Source organism: Salvelinus sp. IW2-2015, linkage group LG2 (genome assembly GCF_002910315.2).
Source record: "Salvelinus sp. IW2-2015 linkage group LG2, ASM291031v2, whole genome shotgun sequence".
Lineage (NCBI taxonomy): Eukaryota > Metazoa > Chordata > Actinopteri > Salmoniformes > Salmonidae > Salvelinus > Salvelinus sp. IW2-2015.
In genome coordinates, this window is record NC_036839.1 from 31,255,356 (window position 1) to 31,278,883 (window position 23,528).

At 41.7% G+C, this 23,528-nt stretch overlaps 1 protein-coding gene and 1 pseudogene across 1 annotated transcript in view; one reads left to right on the top strand and one right to left on the bottom strand.

The window, feature by feature from the left end:
• LOC111978225 (general transcription factor IIF subunit 2) overlaps positions 1–9,539 on the top strand; it is a 35,135-nt gene extending 25,596 nt beyond the window's left edge. The window contains exons 5-8 of the mRNA XM_024008172.1: positions 1,933–2,014; positions 7,484–7,583; positions 7,756–7,899; positions 9,071–9,539. Coding sequence (XP_023863940.1) covers positions 1,933–2,014; positions 7,484–7,583; positions 7,756–7,899; positions 9,071–9,199 — 455 coding nt within the window. The 3' untranslated portion in view covers positions 9,200–9,539. The remainder of the gene's footprint in view (positions 1–1,932; positions 2,015–7,483; positions 7,584–7,755; positions 7,900–9,070) is intronic.
• Positions 9,540–11,585: 2,046 nt separating this feature from the next.
• On the bottom strand, positions 11,586–15,812 carry LOC111971523 (translationally-controlled tumor protein homolog; annotated as a pseudogene).
• Between the last annotated feature and the right edge of the window lie 7,716 nt (positions 15,813–23,528).

Sequence of the window (23,528 nt, forward strand, 5' to 3'; positions counted from 1 at the left end):
TAAGGTGTTTGTTTTTGACGTAAGGTTAAGGTTAGAGACTACCGTGGTGGTCTGAAAGATTCCTGTACGCAGGCTGATAGTAGTAGTCGATCTAGTCAACAGGTTTCCTCGCAGGTTCTCGCTCTCCTTTCTTTCTTTCTCTCTCCTCTCTGTCTCTCTTCTTTTTTACAGACTTTGTCGCTGTTCTGTCCCCTCAAGGATGAATACTGCAATTTACTAACACATTCCTCCTCCCATAGAAAATTGGCTATCTGAGGGTTTTTGGTAGTCTAGCGTCTATCTGAAATTCACCAGAGGCTTGAGAAATCTAAAGGCTCCTGGAATATTCAGATACAGAGGGAGGTGTCTAGGGAATATCAGTGGGAGTGGGGGGTGAGTGTGTGTGGTTTTTAGATGGAGGGTCCTTAGAGCAGATAAGAGGTTAGAGATGGTGGGAGAAGATGAGTGGGCGGTAGCTTGACCTTCTCACCCTTCTTTCTCCTCTTCTCTCCTCCCGTTCTCTCTCCTCCTGTTCCGCTCCTCTTAGCACGACAGCCTTGAGCAACAAATGCTGTGGCCATTCCACCTCTCACTGTGCCCTCCTCCTCCTCCTCTCATTCTGTTCTCTTCTCTTTCTGCTTCCTTCCATCTCTCTCCATCTCTGCATGTGCAGCTTTGCTCTCCTACATACCAGTGTCCCTTGGGACCTGCAAGTTTTATCCTAATTCATTCCACACTAAACAGACATAAACCCTCAACAGTCCCAGTCTTATACAACCCTACAGGAGAAGAGGCATGAGCAGACTGGTGAGAGAGGTATAGAGTAGGGGATAGGTTGAAAAAGTGAACTGGAAGAGAGAGAGGGAGCCTTGAATGGAGAAAATGAGATCGAGAGGAGATCTACAGTATACGATTCTCTCTCATACGGCCCTGACTCAGATGATCCCAGCCAGTGGCCTGTGAGTGACTAGAGGGGGAGATGGAGGCAGGCTGCTCTGAAGTTGAGAAATGCGTTTGTGTGTAAGTGTGTTTATGGAGATGCGCCGACAAGTGTTTCAGCCCTTATCGTGCAATAATTGCACATAATGCATGAAAAAGGTGAGGAATGGATATTAGTGAGTGCGTGAGATCTGTGACATTGGACTGACTGTGACGTGATTTCTCTGGAGCCACCTGGTAAAAGTGCACAGATTTTTAATCGCACCAACAAACGCTAACTGGACATTTTCTCAGTAGAACAAAACCTGATTAGCCAACAAACACAAACGGACACCAACTGGACTTCAGTGGTTGTTGGTTGTTCTTTGGCGTTTGTGGACAGTCTGGACAGAGTCTACTATTTATCTCTGTATGACAGTGTCCCATACAATTGTGTGAACCTATCCCGGCCCCCTTGTTAGACACACACACACAATTTTGTTTTGCTATCCTTGTGGGGACCAAAGAATTGATTCCCATCCTAAATCCAATTTTTCTTAACCTAACCGTAACCTTAAGCCCATACCCTAAAACTATGCCTCCCTATTTGTATGAATTTTCCTTGTTTTACTATCCTTGTGAGGACTTCTGGTACCCACAAGGATAGTTACACACACACACACACACACACACACACACACAATGACAAAGAAAACGCCAAATAGATGAATCACTACATTTTGAAATGGCAAGCTGTTGATGAGCAGTCCAGTGGCAGTTGGTGGAGATGTGTAGTGTTGGCTGTGGAGTACTCAGCTTGGGTGGTGCCACCTATTTCACCTGTTTACTGATTCAGTCAAGTGATTCAGTTCAGTCAAATATCATTTGGGCTGCATGTTTAGTACGGTGCTGAAGGATATTAAATAACACTTTTAGGCCTGTTGTATTGAAAGAAAGAATACACTGTGATTTTAAACAGCATTCTGCTATTGATGTGTGTGGGTCCTTAAAGGAAACGTATGGTCTTTGTTTCAGATAAGATCAGTCTGGAGGGCATGGTGGTACAGAGAGCGGAGTGCAGACCAGCCGTCAATGAAAACTATATGAAACTGAAGAAGTGAGTGAAACAAAATTCAATACATTTTCAATATACAGTACCAGTCAAACGTTTGGACACATCTACTCATTTCAGGGTTTTTATATATTTGTACTATTTTCTACATTGTAGAATAATAGTGAAGACATAACAACTATAAAATAACACACATGGAATCATGTAGTAATCAAAAAGGTGTTAAAACAAATGAAAAATATTTTTACTTTGAGATTCTTCAAAGTAGGCACCCTTTGCCTTGATGACAGCTTTGCACACTCTTGGCATTCTCTCAACCAGCTTCATGAGGTAGTCACCTGGAATGCATTTCAATTAACAGGTGTGCCTTGTTAAAAGTTCATTTGTGGAATTTCTTTCCTTAATGCATTTGAGCCAATCAGTTGTGTTGTGACAAGGTAAGGGTGGTATACAGAAGATAGCCCTATTTGGTAAAAGACCAAGTACATATTATGGCAAGAACAGCTCAAATAAGCAAAGAGAAACAATAGTCCATTATTACTTTAAGACATGAAGGTCAGTCAATCCGTAAAATTTCAAGACCTTTGTAAGTTTATTCAGGTGGAGTCGCAAAATCCATCAAGCGCTATGATGAAACTGGTTCTCATGAGGACCGCCACAGGAAAAGAAGCCTCAGAGTTACCAGCCTCAGAAATTGCTTCACAGAGTTCAAGTAACAGACACATCTCAACATCAACTGTTCAGAGGAGACTGCGTGAATCAGGCCTTCATGATCGAATTGCTGCAAAGAAACCACTACTAAAGGACACCAATAAGAAGAGGCTTGCTTGGGCCAAGAAACATGAGCAATGGATATTAGACTGGTGGAAATCTGTCCTTTGGTATGATGAGGCCAAATTTGAGATTTTTGGTTCCAACCGCCGTGTCTTTGTGAGATGCAGAGTAGGTGAACAGATGATCTCTGCAAGTGTGGTTCCCACCATGAAGCATGGAGGAGGAGGTGTAGGGGTGCTTTGCTAATGACACTGTCTGTGATTGATTTAGAATTCAAGGCACACCTACAGGTTGTGTAAGGGCTATTTGACCAAGCCGGAGAGTGATGGAGTGCTGCGTCAGCTGACCTGGCCTCCACAATCACCCGACCTCAACCCAAATGGGATGAGTTGGACCACAGAGTGAAGGAAAAGCCGTGAACAAGTGCTCAGCATATGTGGGAACTCCTTCAAGACTGTTGTTAAAGCATTCCACGTGAAGCTGGTTGAGAGAATGCCAAGAGTGTGCAAAGCTGTCATCAAGGTAAACGGTGGCTACTTTGAAGAATCTCAAATATATAAAATACATTTTGATTTGTTTAACACTTTTGCTTACTACATGATTTCATATATGTTATTTCATAGTTATGTCTTCACTATTGTTTTACAATGTAGAAAATAGTAAAAAAATTAAGAAAAACCCTTGAATGAGAATGTGTGTCCAAACTTTTGACTGGTACTGTAATTAGGTGACAGTAAAATAAAGCATCACCAATAGGCTATTTCTCCTGGCTTCATTTCTTAGTAGATGTGGGAGAAACAGTAGCCATAGCGAACTCCAAGAGAATATCTAATAATGGTGTATAACCGTTCTCAATTCAGTTTTATGGTAGCAGAGGTTGGCAGGGATTGCTATAGCAACTGTTCCTTGTGTGCTATGGCAACTATTCTCTCTCCTGTGTGCAATTTTTTTTTTTTTTTTTTTTATGTATTAGGGGGTAGATCAGCTTTAATATTGCAGATAGAGTGTAGCTTCCATCAATGTAATTGTCTGCATCATTTCCAATCCTCCATATTTATTTATATATATAATAGTTATTTATTTATATATATATTTTTGCAGTACCAGGCAAAAGTTTGGACACCTACTCATTCAATTGTTTTTCTTTATTTTCACGATGTTCTACATTGTAGAATAATAGTTAAGACATCAACTATAAAAGAACACATATGGAATCATGTAGTAACCAAAAAAGTGTTTAACAAATGAGATTCTTCAAAGTAGCCACCCTTTGCCTTAATGACAGCTGTGCACAGTCTTGGCATTCTCTCAACCAGCTTCATGAGGAATGCTTTTCCAACAGTCTTTCCCACATATGCTGAGCACTTGTTGGCTGCTTTTCCTTCACTCCACGGTCCAACTCATCCTAAACCATCTCAAATGGGTTAAGTTCGAGTGATTGTGGAGGCCAGGACATCTGATGCAGCAATCCATCACTCTCCTTCTTGGTCAAATGGCCCTTACACAGCCTGGAGGTATTTTGGGTCATTGTCCTATTGAAAAACAAATGATAGTCCCACTAAGCGCAAACCAGATGGGATGGCGTATCACTGCAGAATGCTGTGGTAACTATGCTGGTTAAGTGTGCCTTGAATTCTAAACAAATCACAGACGGTGTTACCATTAAAGCACCCCCACACATCACACCACCTCCGCCATGCTTCACGGTAGGAACCACACATGCGGAGATCATCCGTTCACCTACTCTGCGTCTCACAAAGACACACGATTGGAACTGGTCTAATGTACATTGCTGAGAGTTTCTTGGCCCAAGCAAGTCTCTAATTGTTATTGGTGTCCTTTAGTAGTGGTTTCTTTGCAGCAATTCAACCATGAAGGCCTGATTCACGCAGTCTCCTCTGAACAGTTGATGTTGAGATGTCTGTTACTTGATCTCTGTGAAGCATTTATTTTGGGCTGCAATTTCTGAGGCTGGTAACTCTAATGTAACTCTGGGTCTTCCTTTCCTGTGACGGTCTTCATGAGAGCCAGTTTCATCATAGCGCTTGATGGATTTTGCGACTGCACTTGAAGACACTTTCAAAGTTCTTGAAATGTTACAGATTGACTAACCTTAATGTCTTAAAGTAATGATGGACTGTTTATTTTTGCTTATTTGAGCTGTTTTTGTCATAATATGGACTAGTTTTTTTACCAAATAGGGCCATCTTCTGTATACCAGGCCTACCTTGTCACAACTCAACTGATGGACTGAAATGCATTATTTCAGGTTTTTACTTTTTATAAATTAGCAAAAAATTAGCAAAAAAATTTTTTTTATGGATTATTGTGTGTAGATTGATGAGGGGGGGGGAAACATTTAATCAATTTTAGAATAAGTCTGTAATGTAACAAAATGTGGGAAAAGTCAAGTGGTCTGATTACTTTCCGAAGGCACTGTATATATAAATTATTTAAAAATATATATATTTTCCTTTATTATTTTCCCCTAACCCTACCCTAATTGGAGTAAACTAATGGACAACAACTCTTAAGCTTATACATACCATATACATTTTACAGACACAATGTATTTTACAGTTATGTTTTGTTTGTTTTTAATACCATCCTTCAGCTACCCTCAACCCCTTCCATCTATCTCCGAAGACCATCCAGTTTGATTTCTATTTGCCATATATTTTTAACTGTGCTGTCTCACAAAAGTTCTGAACCTATATACATTTTATGGACACAGTAAATTTTACAATAGTTATCTTGTTGTTTTTATTCCCACCCTTCAGCTCAACCCCTCCCATCTATCTCTTAACACCATCCAGTTTGGATTTCTATTTGCCATATATTTTTCAACTGTGCTGTGATGTTTCACAAATGTTCTGAACCTTTCTATTCACATAGTTTCTACAGATTGTAAATTAAAGAAACATTTTTGCTAAGAGTATTATTATTATTGATCGATTGACTATGACTTTTCAAATCACCCAGCAGTGCAATTTGCAGTTAGCTCCAGGTAAATGTTGCAATTCTTCAGCCATTCCTGGACCTGTGACCAAAAAAAAGCTACATATGGACAGCACCAAAACAAATTATTTTAAGGATTGTCTCTTCGCAGCAAAATCTGCAGAGCTGGGATGGTTGTATCCCCCATATACAGTTCAAGTCGGAAGTTTAGATACACTTAGGTTGGAGTCCTTAAAACTCGTTTTTCAACTCCACAAATTTCTTGTTAACTAACTATAGTTTTGGCAAGTCGGTTAGGACATCTACTTTGTGCATGACATAAGTAATTTTTCCAACAATTGTTTACAGACAGATTATTTCATTTATAATGCACTGTATCACAATTCCAGTGGGGCAGAAGTTGACAAACACTAAGTTGACTGTGCCTTTAAACAGCTTGGAAAATTCCAGAAAATGTAATGGCTTTAGAAGCTTCTGGTAGGCTAATTGACATCATTTGAGTCAGTTGGAGGTGTACACCATCCCAACTGTGAAGCATGGTGGTTTCAGCATCATGTTGTGGGGGTGCTTTGCTGCAGGAGGGACTGGTGCACTTCACAAAATAGATGGCATCATGAGGATGGAAAATTATGTGGATATATTGAAGCAACATCTCAAGACATCAGTCAGGAAGTTAAAGCTTGGACGCAAATGGGTCTTCCAAATGGACAATGACCCCAAGCATACTTCCAAAGTTGTGGCAAAATGGCTTAAGGACAACAAAGTCAAGGTATTGGAGTGGCCATCACAAAGCCCTGACCTCAATTCTATAGAAAATTTGTGGGCAGAACTGAAAAAGCGTGTGCGAGCAAGGAGGCCTACAAACCTGACTCAGTTACACTAGCTCTGTCAGGAGGAATGTGCCAAAATTCACCCAACTTATTGTGTGAAGCTTGTGGAAGGCTACCCGAAACTTTGGACCAAAGTTAAACAATTTAAAGGCAATGCTACCAAATACTAATTGAGTGTATGTAAACTTCTGACCCACTGGGAATGTGATGAAAGAAATAAAATCTGAAATAAATAATTCTCTCTATTATTATTATTACATTTCACATTCTTAAAATAAAGTGGTGATCCTAACTGACCTAAGACAGGGAATTTTTACTAGGATTAAAGGTCAGGAATTGTGAAATTGAGTTTAAATGTATTTTGCTAAGGTTCCGACTTCAACTGTATATACATTCTATTGGTTGCAAGAATTTTTTATAATCATTTAAATTGAAATATTCTACTTTTTGAGATCAGTGTCATTTTGCGTATCAGTTCATAAACCATGTGGCATGGAATTGGTACATCAAAAATCTCGTCCTAACTATTTTGCCATCTATATGGCACAGCTGTAAAAAAAATAAAATAAAAAATAGTTCCTTTACATTAAACTGATATACCGACAAGTTCTTTACTTTTCCCCCTTTAACTTGCTTCTTCCATTTTTGCGGTAATGGTGCAATTAGTTGATTGTAATTTTGGGTAGAGCCTCTCCCTGTGTGTTTGAGCACATGCATGTCTGCCTTGGTGTCTGTATGTGCACAGCAGTGCCAGTACTGTACATTATACTAAATGGCTATATGCGTTATTCAACCATTGTACAGCATAGTGGATGCTATTGTTCTGCCTTTTGTTCTATTCACTGCTCTGCCCACTGGGTTGCTTCTCTCAATGAGACCCTATATCTTCATTCATTTTAATAATTTCTCAGGTTCTATGACAGTGTTCTAGAATGTATTCTCCTCTCCTCAGATTACAGATTGAGGTGTCTACCAAGCCCCAGCGTCTGACCGAGCAGATGGACAGGGCTGTCACCAACAACTTCAAGCCTGTAGCCAACCATGTTGCTAACGTAAGAACACTACCATATCACATGTTAAAATCAGTGTGTGTCTGCTTGCATGCTCCTGAAGGTTCCATATCTTTGTAGTGTTTAATCAATACACATTTGGAACTGTTACGTGCACTTCTACCATGCTCCCTCCTTGTCCCTGTGTGGGTTTTCCGTGGGTTGTTTTGTGTAGGTGGAGTATGAGAAGAAGAAGAAGGCTGAAGGTAGGATGGTGAGGGCAGACAGACAGCAGGTGATGGACATGCTCTTCTCCGCCTTTGAGAAACACCAGTACTACAACATCAAAGACCTGGTGGAGGTCACCAAGCAACCTGTGGTTAGTCACACACAAACAGCAACCTGTTCACTGTCCTGTCTGATTTCATTACCATAAGTGAGTATGCGCTGCGAGCGGTTCTGCTCAGCCTTCCAAGATAGATTAGACTCCACTACTGTAACCATCTCTCTCCAGGATCGATTACGCTCCACCACTGTAACCCTCTCTCTCCAGGATCCATTACGCTCCACCACTGTAACCCTCTCTCTCCAGGACGATACGCCGTCCACCACTGTAACCCTTCTCTCCAGGATCGATTACGCTCCACACTGTAACCCTCTCTCTCCAGGATCCATTACGCTCCACCACTGTAACCTCTCTCTCCAGGATCCATTACGCTCCACCACTGTAACCCTCTCTCTCCAGATCCATTTGCTCCACCACTGTAACCCTCTCTCTTCCAGGATCCATTACGCTCACCACTGTAACCCTCTCTCTCCAGGATCCATTACGCTCCACCACTGAACCCTCTCTCTCCAGGATCGATTACCGTCCACCACTGTAACCCTCTCTCTCCAGGATCCATTAGCTCCACCACTGTAACCCTCTCTCTCCAGGATCCATTACGCTCCACCACTGTAACCCTCTCTCTCCAGGATCCATTACGCTCCCACACTGTAACCCTCTCTCTCCAGGATCATTACGCTCCACACCTGTAACCCTCTCTCTCCGAATCCATTAGCTCCACCACTGTAACCCTCTCTCTCCAGATCCATTACGCTCCACCACTGTAACCCTCTCTCTCCAGGATCCATTACGCTCCACCACTGTAACCCTCTCTCTCCAGGATCCATTACGCTCCACCACTGTAACCTTCTCCAGGGTTCTTCACAGGGAGAACAGCATGTCAGAGTGAACTATAGTAACCTGAGGCCTGATTAGTCATACCGTAATAAGTTGAACAGAATCAGAACACATACCGTAGACCTGTATCTGGAGGAATGTCAACCATTACCCACTATTGACATCTGGTGGACATGATCAACTACAACAAATGGCTTTTGACACTAAGAATAACAGGTAGACTCGCCTCACTGGTAGATGCTTCTAGTTTTCAGAGTAAGGGTGCAGGCTGTAGCTGTGTGAAAATGGGTACTGTAGAAAGAGCCTCTCTCCTATAGACATATATAAAGGAGATTCTGAGAGATGTTTGTCCGTGTGTTTCCTGTAGACCTACTTGAAGGAGATTCTGAGGGAGATAGGAGTGTACAACGCTAAAGGGACGCACAAGAGTACATGGGAACTGAAGCCAGAGTACCGCCACTACCAGGGAGGAGAGGAGGAGATAAAGAGTGACTAGCCCAGAACAGAGCACCCTGTCTGGGATACAGACATTGACCTGGGGGCCTACCATCACGGAAGTCTTTGTTCTTTTGTCTTTCACTTTATATAAAACTGCTACCCAAAACTACATGATCACAAAGGGTGTACCCTTTATCAGCTGTTGGTAGGATGGTGTGTGGGGATCTTGCACTATGAACCAGACTGGGTGAAACTTGCCTTAAAGCAACAGTCTTTTGGATGGGTTCTTTTCTATGTCGTTTGGTGCAGCTTATAGAAATGGTCATCTTTTTTTTCTTCACTACTTACAGACGCTGAAACTTTGCACTATCATTTGTAAATCATTTATAAAATAATGTAACTACCGGTTTCGGAATATTTGACATTTTCTTTCAATGAATGTGACAGAACAAGCTTTTGAGGGAAACTTCCCACAGATACATGCATACAAATGAGTGGATTCGGACATTTCAGCCACACCCGTTGCTGACAGGTGTATGAAGTGGAACACACAATCTCCACTGACAATCTCCAATCTCCATACAATCTCCACTGACAAACATTGACAGTAGAATGGCTTTACTGAAGAGCTCTGACTTTTTTTTAACGTGGCACCGTCATAGGATGCCACCTTTCCAACAAGTCAGTTTGTCAAATGTCTGCCCTGCTAGAGCGGCCCCAGTCAATTGTTAAGTACTGTTATTGCGAAGTGGATACATCTAGGAGCAGCAACGGCTTAGCCGCGAAGTGATAGGTCACATAAGCTCACAGAACAGGACTGCTGAGTGCTGAAGTGTGCAGCGCATAAAAATCGTCTGTCGTCGGTTGCAACGCTCACTACAGAGTTCCATACTGCCTCTGGAAGCAACTTCAGCTCAAGAACTGTTCATCGAGAGCTTCATGAAATGGGCTTCCATGGCCAAGCAGCTGCACACAAGCCTAAGATCACCATGCGGAATACCAAGCGTCGGCTGGACTGGTGTAAAGCTAGCCGCCATTGGACTCTGGAGCAGTGGAAATGCGTTCTCTGGAGTGATGAATCACGCTTCACCATCTGGCAGTCCGACGGACGAATCTGGGTTTGGTGGATGCTAGAACGCTACCTGCCCCAATGCATAGTGCCAACTGTAAAGTTTGGTGGAGGAGGAATAATGGTCTGGGGCTGTTTTTCATGGTTTGGGCTAGGTCCCTTAGTTCCAGTGAAGGGAAATCTTAACGCTATAGTATACAATGACATTCTATACGATTCTCTGCTTCCAACTTTGTAGCAACAGTTTGGGGAAGGCCCTTTCCTGTTTCAGCATGACAATGCCTTATGTGCACAAAGCGAGGTCCATACAGAAATGGTTTGTCGAGATTGGTGTGGAAGAACTTGACTGGCCTGCACAGAGCTCTGACCTCAACCCCATGGTTGATGAATTGGAACGCTGACTGCGAGTCAGGCCTATTTGCCCAACATCAGTGCCTGGCCGCAATAATGCTTGTGGCTGAATGGAAGCAAGTCCCTACAGCAATGTTCCAACATCTAGTGGAAAGCCTTCCCAGAAGAGTGGGGTCTGTTATAGCAGCAAAGGGGGACCAACTCTTTATTAATGCCCATGATTTTGGAATGAGATGTTCAACGAGCAGGTGTCCACATATTTTTTGGTCATGTAGTGTATTTATTCAAGAAAAAGGCCAATGGTGTAACATCAAAAGATATTTGATGAATCTAATGACTGTTGCATCTAAATTTTCTGACAAAATAACACTACATTTGTGTAGGTTTTATCCAGTGTTTTATTTTTTACAACTCAAATCAGGAAGTCCTAAGCTATCCCACTACTTTTAGTAAGGGTGTCACATCTAATGTAACTGTAAACCAATCAAATGGAGGCCTGAGAGTTAATCAACAATAATAACTAATTAATGAATAACCAATAAGTGGACTGAAACATTGTCTTCGCAAAGTTTAAAAAATCATCCCGCAGCAAACTGTGTGACATATAGAATGTCCCAGATAGAAATTTAACATATTGTGTATTCTGCATGACAGAGGCATATCTGCTCTACTCTATACATTTCTATCTGAATGTTCTGATTGGTATGTTCAGGAAGTACCTGTTAACAGAACACTGCAATACTCAAAGTTGAACACCATAATCAATAAGTTCAATACCGTAACACTGTCACAGCACCCCTTCTGTCAACCCCATAGACATATGACTTGGTTTGGGCATCATACAATACTTCCATTCCAAACGTAATGCAGGGTTGTCGTCTGGTTGGTCCCTGGTCGTGGGTCAGGTGAGATGCAGCAGCTAATAGAAACAAAGTTCTGAGACCTGAGTATTACTATGAAAGAGAGGAAGAAGGACAGTGGTTATAAGACAAGTAGACTGGTTATAACAAGTGTTATTATTACACTAGTAGACTGACCTAAAGGGTCTCGCGCATTTCTCCATCTCCAGGCCATCTTTGAAGGGAGTGATGTCGTCCTTACGGATGTCCAGCAGACCAACCATACAATCTGGGTTCATAGACTCACCTGTAAAATAAAAAACTACAGTGGGAGGGAGGATGGAGAGTGAGGTGGGAGCAGGAGGGTAGAGTGAGGTGGGAGCAGGAGGGTAGAGTGAGGGGTGGAGAGTGAGGTGGGAGCAGGAGGGTAGAGTGAGGGATGGAGAGTGAGGTGGGAGCAGGAGGGGCAGGAGGGTAGAGTGAGGGGTGAGAGTAGGGTGGGAGCAGGAGTAGAGTGAGGGTGGGAGAGTGGAGTGGGAGCAGGAAGGGTAGATGGAGGGGATGGAGAGTGAGGGGAGGGTAGAGTGAGGGGTGGAGAGTGAGGTGGGAGCAGGAGGCTAGATTGAGGTGGGAGCAGGAGGGTAGAGTGAGGGGTGGAGAGATTGGGGAAACAGAAACAAGAAGATAAACACATGTGTGAAAGAGAATCGGCGTAATGAATACACCTCCTGTTCTTCTCAAGTCTAGGAATACCCAGCAAGCTCGGGTAGAACATGTGTAATTGACTGGGCTATTAGGCAGTAGTAGATGTAGTTGGTTACCTGGTAGTTCTTCATCTTGCCCATGATCATCTTGATCTCCTGAGCTCCAGTCATGAAGGGCTTCACTCCATCTGGGTTGTTCTCCTCCAGCTTAGCCTTGATCATGTGCGCACACACACACCTTAAACTTTATTTCATTTCAAATAGTGACTTTTAAAAATGTACAATTACAGCTTTGCAGGGTGCAAAGGGGGACTGATAGGGCTAACCTAACATCACACATACACCCCTTACTAACACACTCACACCTTCATGTAGTCCTTGATATATCCCTTGTATGAGTCCTTGGGGAAGGATGTCTCTTGTAGTTTGTGGTTGAGGACGATGTCCACTCCACTGACGGTGCTGGACTCACAGACGTCAGCCTGCACTTCTGCCGACGCATTCGCCCCCAGCAAAGAGTTATCACTGTTCTACTGACCATCTGAAGGGAGGACAGGGAGGACCGGAGGAAGATAGGGGGGGAGGGAAGGGAGGAGAGTGAGTGCTGAGTCACTCAGTGGTTGGGTCTCAATACTGTCAAACACCTTATTGTGGCCTCCCGAGTGGCACAGTGGTCTAAGGTCTAGTTGCTAGCTGTGCCACTAGAGATCCTGGTTTGAGTCCAGGCTCTCTCGCAGCCGGCCGCGACCCATGGGGCGGCGTACAATTGGCCCAGCGTCGTCCAAGCTAGAGGAGGGTTTGGCCGACAAGGATGTCCTTGTTCCATCTCACTCTAGCGACTCCTGTGGCGGGCCGGGCACATGCACCCTGACATGGTCGCCAGGTGTACAGTGTTTTCGTCCAACACATTGGTGTGGCTGACTTCCGGGTTAAGCGGGCATTGTGTCAAGAAGCAGTGCGGCTTGGTGGGGTCGTGTTTCGGAGGACGCATGGCTCTCGACCGTCACCTCTCCCGAGTCCGTACGGGAGTTGCAGCGATGAGACAAGACTGTAACTACCAATTGGATACCACGAAATTGGGGAGAAAAAGTATAATAATAAAACACCTTATTGTACTTCAAGACCATCTGATAGGACTAGTCTTCATAAACTCTGTTTTAGTGCAAAGCTATGAGACGATACCCAACTTAATTACTGGCTCCAAATCCTGATACACCTCATCTGTCAGCCCCAAAACTCATAGAGCATATACCTGCATTTAGACGCATCCTTTCCCTGAACTTCGAATAAGGTCCCATTTGGTGATTCTTTGATCTTGTAAATGTCTGAACATTTCATCCCCTGCAATAAAAACAGAAATAATTGAAACCACATTAATAGTTCAAAGTTACATTTGGTTTGCCTCAGACCTTGTACAAACTTTCCCCAGGCTAGGGCCAAGCCCTGCTGCCACTGGCTAACATAGCTGAGCTTGCTCACTATTTGTTAGATTGCTGACAGACAGGCTACAGATGCTGCTGTGGTACTAGCAAGAGCTGCTAGATTTACAAAGCTAACATAACTGGATTAGAAGCATACCATTAAACTAATAGTATGTGTGCAAATGACCTGTGGGTGGAAAGTCGACTGTACAGTGATTGAGTGTTTTGGTGTTAGTTGACAGTGCCTTTTGACAGCGTGCACATGGAAAGCAGCTGCAGACTGGCTACTGAACAAGCTAATATCCACATACCGGTATGCCTTGTACCGTTAGCTGCACCTGTTTAGTTTATTATAGGACGTGCACAACCTAGCTCATAGCCTTCACAATAAGTAAATATTCACCTGTTGTTACATTACCAAACCAAATGGGTCCCCTTTATTAAAAGCCGCAAAAATCAAATCACATTTTGTCACATGCGCTGAATACAAGTGTAGACCTTACAGTGAAATGCTTACTTACAAACCCTTAACCAACAATGCAGTTAAGAAAAAATAAGTGTTAAAGTATTTACTAAATAAACTGATGTAAACAAATAAATCAACTTGTAGAAAAAGGAGGAAGGGAAGCGCTGCTAAGGTACACAATAGTAGATTTTGGGAGACAGAAGGTGCTCTTTGATAAAAGTGTAAATTGGTAATCTTTTTGATGAATGAATAAATAAATAAAAATCTAAAAAATAAAATAGAAAAACGTAAAATAACTAAAGAGCAACAATAAAATAACAGTAACGAGGCTATATACATGGTGTACCGGTACAGAGTCAATGTGCGGGGGCAAAGGTTAGTCGAGGTAATTGAGGTAATATGTACAGTGGTGGAAAAAGTACCCAATTGTCATACTTGAGTAAAAGTATAGATACCTTAATAGAAAGTTACTCGCAAAAGTGAGTCACCCATTAAAATTCTACTTGAGTAAAAGTCGAAAAGTATTTCGTTTTAAATATACTTAAGTATCAAAACTAAATGTGATTGCTAAAATATACTTAAGTATCAAAAGTAAAAGTATTAATCGTTTAAAATTCCTTATATTAAGCAAAGCAGACGGCCCATTTTCTTGTTTAAAAAATGTACGGCTAGCCAGGGGCACACTCCAACACTGACAATATTTACAAAAGATGCATTTGTGTATAGTGAGTCAGCTAGCCCAGAGGCAGTAGGGATGACTGAGTGTTATCTTGATTAGTGCGTCAATTGGACAATTTTCCTGTTCTGCTAAACATTCAAAATGTAACGAGTACTTTTGGTGTCAAGAAAAATATATGGAGTAAAAGTACAATATTTTCTTTAGGAATGTAGTGAAGTATAAGTTGTCAAATATAAATAGTAAAGTACAGACACCCCAAAAAACTAAAGTAGTACTTTACACCACTGAATATGTACATGTAGGTAGAGGTAAAGTGACTATGCATAGATAATAAACAGAGAGTAGCAGCAGTGTAAAAATGGGGGGTGGGGTGGGGACAATGCAAATAGTACGGTTAGCCATTTGGTTAGTTGTTCAGGAGCCTTATGGCTTGGGGGTAGAAGCTGTTAAGAAGCCTTTTGGACTTAGACTTGGCGCTCCGGTACCGCTTGCCGTGCAATAGCAGAGAGAACAGTCTATGACTAGGGTGGCTGGAGTCTTTGACAATTTTTAGGGCCTTCCTCTGACACCGCCTAGTATAGAGGTCCTGGATGGTAGGAAGCTTGGCCCCAGGGATGTACTGGGCCGTACGCACTAAGTAGTGCCTTGCGGTCGGAGGCCGAGCAGTTGCCATACCAGGCGGTGATGCAACCAGTCAGGATGCTCTCTGGTGCAGCTGTATAACTTTTTGAGGATCTGAGGACCAATGGCAAATCTTTTCAGTCTCCTGAGGGAGAATAGGCGTTGTCGTGCTCTCTCTAGTGTGTTTGGACCATGACATTTCGCTGATGGAACTTGAAGCTCTCAACTTGCTCCACAACAGCCCCGTCGATGAGAATGGGGGCGTACTCTGCACTCCTTTTCCTGTAGTCAGCTTGTGTATTAGTGTAAAATAGGTTATAGTAAAATCATACACAACTGAGGTTACGTGTGGGACTGTGCAAGGCCTTTGCCTTTGGTTTCACAGCACTGGGAACCATGAAAGACCCCGTCAGTTAATTCTGAATACAGATACCATGATACAGCATCATTTCAAGGAAAGACATTCATTGGCATTCGATATATTCGTTCATACCAGTGATGATGTCCTTGTAGATGATCATTTTGTCGGTTTGAAGTTTGGAAACCAACACACAAGGAGTCCCCCCTGAACTGATTCAATTTTATCAGAAAATAGCCTCACGTGTCCTGTGCGGTCTTCTGTGCTGTTTGGTGATGATCTCATTTATATTTGCGCCCTCTGGCGGAGAGAAATATATCTACAGAACAATAAATGCATTTCAATGATTCAAATTGTAGATGCTATGATGTTATAAAATTCCAACTAGTTCATTTTCAAACATTTTGTAACCTTTTGTCTTAATACAACTGAGACTGGAGTCATGTTTGCTTTTCAATTTATTGGTTAAAAAGGAACATTGTACGAGTTTAGCCCAGGTACTGCTTACATCAGAAAGCTGAGTTCATCATTACAGCATTGACATTGTTGTTCTCTTCACATAGGGAAGAGCAGGAAGCCACTGAATATGTTATGGTTAAGAGAATCATTACAAAGTCCATGGCCTAAGGGAAGATGCATGTAGACCCCATCTCCCTCCTCCAGCTCTAGAGACAATACATTAGACATAAACTCATTATAGCCATTATGTTTAATGGGTTCCACATTACAAATAAGTTGCTGGTCATTATGGTAAAGTTATACACCCACAGGCGCGCAACGTTGGTTTTGGAAGTGGAGGGGACATAATAAAAAAATCGAATAAAAATGCATTTAAAACAAATTGGGGGGTAGATCAGCTTTAATATTGCAGATTGTGGCTTCCATCAATGTAATTAATTTCCAAACACCAATATATTTTTGTAAATATATATATATGCTGGAGGAAACAGGTACAAAAGTATCTATATCCACAGTAAAACGAGTCCTATATTGACATAACCTGAAAGGCCGCTCAGCAAGGAAGAAGCCACTGCTCCAAAACCGCCATAAAAAAGCCAGACTACGGTTTGCAACTGCACATGGGGACAAAGATTACTTTTTGGAGAAATATCCTCTGGTCTGATGAAACAAAAATAGAACTGTTTGGCCATAATGACCATCGTTATGTTTGGAGGAAAAAGGGGGAGGCTTGCAAGCCGAAGAACACCATCCCAAACGTGAAGCATGGGGGTGGCAGCATTATGTTGTGGGGGTGCTTTGCTGCAGGAGGGACTGGTGCACGTCACAAAATAGATGTCATGAGGATGGAAAATTATGTGGATAAATTGAAGCAACATCTCAAGACATCAGTCAGGAAGTTAAAGCATGGTCGCAAATGGGTCTTCCAAGTGGACAATAACCCCAAGCATACTTCCAAAGTTGTGGCAAAATGGCTTAAGGACAACAAAGTCAAGGTATTGGAGTGGCCATCACAAAGCACTGACCTCAATCCCATAGAAAATTTGTGGGCAGAACTGAAAAAACGTGTGCAAGCAAGGAGGCCTCCAAACCTGACTCAGTTACACCAGCTCTGTCGGGAGGAATGAGTAAAAATTCACCCAACTTATTGTGGAAAGCTTGTGAAAGGCTACCCGAAACGTTTGACCCAAGTWAAACAATTTAAAGGCAATGCCACCAAATACAATCAATTAGTATGTAAACTTCTGACCCACTGGAAATGTGATGAAAGAAATAAAATCTGAAATAAATCATTCTCTCTACTATTATTCTGACATTTCACATTCTTAAAATAAAGTGGTGATCCTAACTGACCTGAGACAGGGAATTTTTACTTGGATTAAATGTCAGGAATTGTGAAAAACTGAGTTTAAATGTATTTTGCTAAGGTGTATGTAAACTTCCGACTTCAACTGTAAGTACTTTACACCACTATTCAACTCTCTCCCCAACACAACTTCATTCCCATCTTTTTTTTTTATGTCTCAAGGGAAAGGTTAGGAAAACAAAAGTTAAATTAAAACACACACACACACTTACACATTAACACACAGAAACAATACACCCTCCATATAATTCATATCATAGGCCTAAGTGCTGTAGAGCTCTTTTTACTTGCACACAATATAGCTGTGTCATCCCGTCCTGCCCCTAGGGGCCCACGGCCCTGAAGCGCCTTAACACTCCCCACTCAGCTTTAGGATCTTATTGAAACATTCATTATTGGGTTCAGGTGTGTTTGGCCAAGGCCAGAGTGACAACAGTACAGTAGATCCTCAGGGCCTAGACTGAGCAGCCCAGCAGCTAGGGATTGCCTGAATCTCCCCTGCCGTGGGCATGTTTTCAATACAGACTCCTTTTGTCGTACAGTATTTCATATAAGGCATCCAGACCTTATGAAAGTTGCACAGTATACCCATAATCTTAAAACAAATCTAGTGATACTGAACATAACTAGTATTCCCTGGCTGCCTGACCCTGCTGAGACCCCTGTCACAATCTGATCCTCCTAAAATGAGGCATGACAAAGAATGACCTTGGTGTTAATTTATCCATGTTATTATCCAACAATAGAATCAATGGTTCAATAATTGAAATGACCTTCATTCCCAGATCCCAGACTGTAGCTTTAAGCTGGTGTTATGTAGCTACTGTAGGTCTACCCATCAATTCAAGATGGAACTTTGATCATTCACTGAATATACTGCAAAATTCACGTGAGCTCCGTAGACTTGTCTTCCCTGGCTGTCTGACCCTGCGCTGTTACCATCTGATCCTGCTGAGACATGAACACTATTTATTTTGAAACGGTCCTCTTTCTGCTTTCTATGCGTTAGCCTACCTATTGTATTACAATCACATATTTTTCGCATTATTCATACACACAGAATTTGCTGCTTCAACTTCAGTAGCCCACCTGTCTTTGTTGGGCGTGAGAGTTAGTGCGGTTAGTATGTGTGGTCTCATTGAAATATAGTAGGCTGTCTACATGGGCGAAGAATCACGTGGCAGTTAACTTGAATTTTAAATTAATTTAAATATGATTAGACTGTAGTTTACTACAGTGTCTGTAAATAAATATTGATAATGAAAAGAAGTGTAGGGCGCTCAACTAATGTGAATCGAAGTGCAATCAAAACATGTAATCATAATTTAAAAGGAAAAGGCACAACGCCCACATAGGCTACTATGGTGAGCGAGCGTTGCGCCTTTTCATTTTCAAAGAGTATAGATTACCCATTAATTTGTCTCTGTCTGCAAATCATCCTCCTGAAAGGTAGGCTACATCTTATAGGACTATGCAAAACGTAGCAAGGGTCGCTGTCATCATTCTTGCTGCCTCCAGTTCAGTAGCCATACCCGCGATATCAGGTGCGCATGTGGTCTCAATTAAATAGAGTAGGCTATAGCCTATGTATACATGGGCGGAGAATCACGGGCCAGTTATCTTTCCCAGGAAATGCACTTCCCAAATATGCCTATGTTTAGGCTATAGTTTAGTACATTGCCTAGAAATAGGCCCAACTATTGATCACCCATTTTTCTCCGTCATCCCACTCCTAAAAGGTAGACTATAAAAAATAGCTCAAGAGAAAGTGCAAGTCTCTCCAATTCTGCTCTCTTCAAACTACATATAGAATATTGTCTGATACAACCCAGAAATACTATGTAAGGGACATTTGTGAATCTGGTAATACAACGAATTTCTTACATTATGTTTGCGGATTTGATATTGCTTATAGGGCGCAAAATTGCTTGGATTAACGGCTGCAATTACATACGCCTAAAATAAATGCCGTAGGGTTAGGGACCAGTTCTTGCGGTAGCGGGTGGGAGTCGGCGATTGCGGGTCGGAGCTGCATGAAGAAATCGGTCCCGCGCAGACTTCTACTGTGCACCATGACAGTGAAGTGTCAGTGTGAAAAGTAGGGAATTAGCTAGGGAAATTGACAGATGAATAACGTTATATTGACATACTGACTAATACAACGCACATTGCACTGAAAAAACGTCATATCCATCTTCAATTGTTTGGCCGATGGTTGTATTGAGGTCTAGTTTGATTGAGGCAAAAATAATTGCTTATGTAAGCCAACTTTTGGCCAGCTCTGTCACTAACAGTACATCAACTGGCAAAAGCTTGCCAAGTTCTTTTAGTTATGAAAAGTCGAGAGGGGATGAAACATTAACGTTACATGTAAATAGTAGCTCAAACTGCTAATAAACACTCGTTTCGTTTTTTTCTGTTAACTGCTGTTTAACTTAACTTAACTAAAGAGTAGCCAGTTTCTATTCCTTTTACAACTTGGTGAAAGAGCACAACTCGTACACTGAACAATGCTCAACTCTCTTGTCCGGTACTGGTGCAGCCAGCCTCCCAGAAGCTTTGGCTTCACACAGCCTGTCAGCCCGCTCTGTGGCGTCCAAATCGTCCTAAATCCAGTCCCATTAACAGTCCAGCCTACCCGACCACTCGGAGGCGTCCACATGGTCCTAAAGCATACCCACACATTTTGTATCACATTCCAATTATAAAACTGGGGGGAACAAAAATGCAATTTCAGAATGTGGAGGGGTCATGTCCACAGTGAAAGTTGCGCCCCTGGCTAGAGGTACTGCAATACCAGGTCGATGAGTGGACGGAGCAAACCCCTATTCCAAAAATCGATGTAATATATGGTTCCCAGATAGGGTGTGGAATCGCAACCGCCCCTTGCGGTTGAAGGCTCTATTTCGAGACGGACTCCGCATACTTTGAAATCTTCCCAAACTTTGCATCGTCTTCAGTCCAGCCCGTCGAAGAACAGGAAATTACCAAACCATAGAAGATGAAAATATGTCGGTTTCAGCGTTGGCTTTATGGGATCGCTAGCAACTTGTAAACATTTACCCATTACTATAAGTGAGTACTATTTTATTGGTAATGTTAATTATTACACATTGAATGCTAAGCCAATTATATTATATGACTGTTGCCTCCCGTTTAAGTTCATTGTGATGGAGGTCACTAGCTAGAGTTGTGTCTTCAACCTAGCTTTTAGCTAGCTAACATTAGTTGCTCTGCAGTTGCTATAAAGTTAGAGAAACAAGTTGAGAAAAAAAGTAACTAAACAAAACATGTTTTATTATCACCTGAAACAATATATTTATCCTGTCTTGAATGAAAAGGTCATATTTTGAAATCTCCCAAAATAAAAGTGATCTCTAATGAGACAGACTCTCCTCAATCTTGTGTTACAAACACTACGCTTGTCTATTCAGTATGGAACACCGTTTGGGTCTTTGCGTGTCAAAAAGATACACGTCAAATAACACTAGTTGACACGTCAAATAAGCTTCTTTACCAATCAGGACCTGAATATGACTCCACTTCACATAATAATTTAACACGTTCATTAATTTTGTACGTAGGAATAATTACCTGCTTAATAAGTTAATGAGGTTAGTTACAACTGAGGATTGAAAACCTACAGGAGGGTAGCTCTCCAGGAACAGGGTTGGAGAGCCTAGGACTAATGGATCTAGTTCTTAGATCAATGCATTTGAAATTCGATAAGTCACTACGAAGGTGCAGTTTCCAGAAGTGGAGCTGTCACTTCATACAGTGGATGGGAAGCCTTATTTCATGTAGTTCTAATTAAATGATAATGGCTGAACTTCATTTGTTCTTAATGTAGGACATCAAATGATCAGATTTGGATGAGTTGGCTGCAATGTGGCAGCAGTACTTAAGTCAATATCAGCAACGGATATTGGTTATTAGTGAAGTGTCAGTAAAGTGTTTCTAAAAAAAACTCAACCTTAACACCAAGACAAGCAATATGGACTGTATAATTAAATTTGAATGATCATTAAGTGAACAATAACAGCCAATATGGAAATACAGTGCATTTGGAAAGTATTCAGAACCCTTGACTTTTTCCACATTTTGTTACATTAGAGCCTTATTCTAAAATGTATTAAATAAATAAAAATGTAGCGTCATACCCAAGAAGACTCTATGGTGTAATTGCTGCCAAATTGTGATCAAAAAGAAGAGGGAGAAAATTGAATTGATCAAATGAACTAACCATAGCAGTATACACATGTAATGTATTTCTGTTAGAATGAACATTAATCTATTCTTTATTGTGGGTTTAAATTACAAACGGTTCTATATTTTATTATCTAAGCAAATAAAACACCCCAATCCATCCATTCTGTCTGAGAGCCAAAACAATCCATTCACACAGGGCCGGCTCCAGGCCCCTAAAACCCTCACACTTTTACAGATGCACAATTGAGAGCATCCTGTCGGGCTGTATCACTGCCTGGTACGGCAACTGCACCACCCGCAACCGCAGGGCTCTCCAGAGGGTGGTACGGTCTGCCCAATGCCTCACTGGGGGCAAACTACCTGCCCTCCAGGATACCTACAACACCCGATGTCACAGGAAGGCCAAAAAGATCATCAAGGACATCAACCACCCGAGCCACGGCCTGTTCACCCCGTTATCATCCAGAAGGGGAGGTCAGTAGAGGTGCGTCAAAGCTGGGACCGAAAGACTGAAAAACAGCTTCTATCTCAAGGCCATCATAAGCCATCACTAGCTGGCTTCCACGCAACCCTGCACCTTAGAGGCTGCTGCCCTATATACATACACTTGGAATCACTGGCCATAATAATGGAACACTAGTCACTTTAATAATGTTTACATACTGCTTTACTCATCTCATATGTATATACTGTATTTTAGTCTACTGTATTTTAGTCAATGCCACTCCGACATTGATTTGTGAGTATTGTTGTGAATTGTTAGATACTACTGCACTGTTGGAGCTAGGAACAAACATTTCACTACACCCACAATAACATATGCTAAATATGTGTATGTGACCAATAACATTTGATTTGATAAGCAGTCACTTAGGGCCCCGACCAAAAAATCTATACAATAATATATTTTTATATATAAAAATAGGAACTCAGTCGGGGTCTCAACTTACTGTTTAGAGTTAAAATAGTAGAATACACAAGATCATTGTCAGTCACTGACAGTCACTCAATTGTCCATGTCAGTTAACAATTTTTTGATTTCTAAATTAGTCAATTGATTTTGTTAGCCGCTCTCACTCAGATATCATTAGCATGGCATAAGTCTTGGGAAAATTTGTAGAATTGCAGGAAATTAGCTTTAGAACTGCAGATTTTCTCTCTACCCCATGGCAAAATGAATAGAATTGCATGAAATGTATTATAAAATTGCTAAGCTTCTCTTTGCCCCATGGCAAAATGTGTAGAATTGCAGAATTGCTTAAGAAGTCTGCATGCTTCCCAGCTGAATCAGTTCGGAACAGTTCTTGCATACATTATGATTACATTTTGTGACATTTTTGTTCGTTTTGGACTTCGGTGAGGGATTTTTGGGCCACATGTTTTCTGGAGGCAAGTCGAAGTTGGTTGCGGAAGTCTTGTTGTGGTTAATTTCTTTACTATCAAATGAGGAGAGACAAACTTATCACACAAGTCAGAGTTATACTTAAACTAAATCTTTATTCACTTATTAATAAAGGAGCAGGTCAATACAACACACACCCCCCCCCCCATTTTATTTCACCTTTATTTAACCAGGTAGGCTAGTTGAGAACAAGTTCTCATTTACAACTGCGACCTGGCCAAGATAAAGCAAAGCAATGCGACACAAACAACAACACAGAGTTACACATGGAATAAACAAACATACAGTCAATAATACAATATAGAAAGTCTATATACAGTGTGTGGAAATGAGGTAGGATAAGGGGGGTGAGGCAATAAATAGACCGTAGTGGCGAAATTATTACAGTATGGCAAATTAAACACCGGGATGATAGATGTGCAGAAGATGAGTGTGCAAGTAGC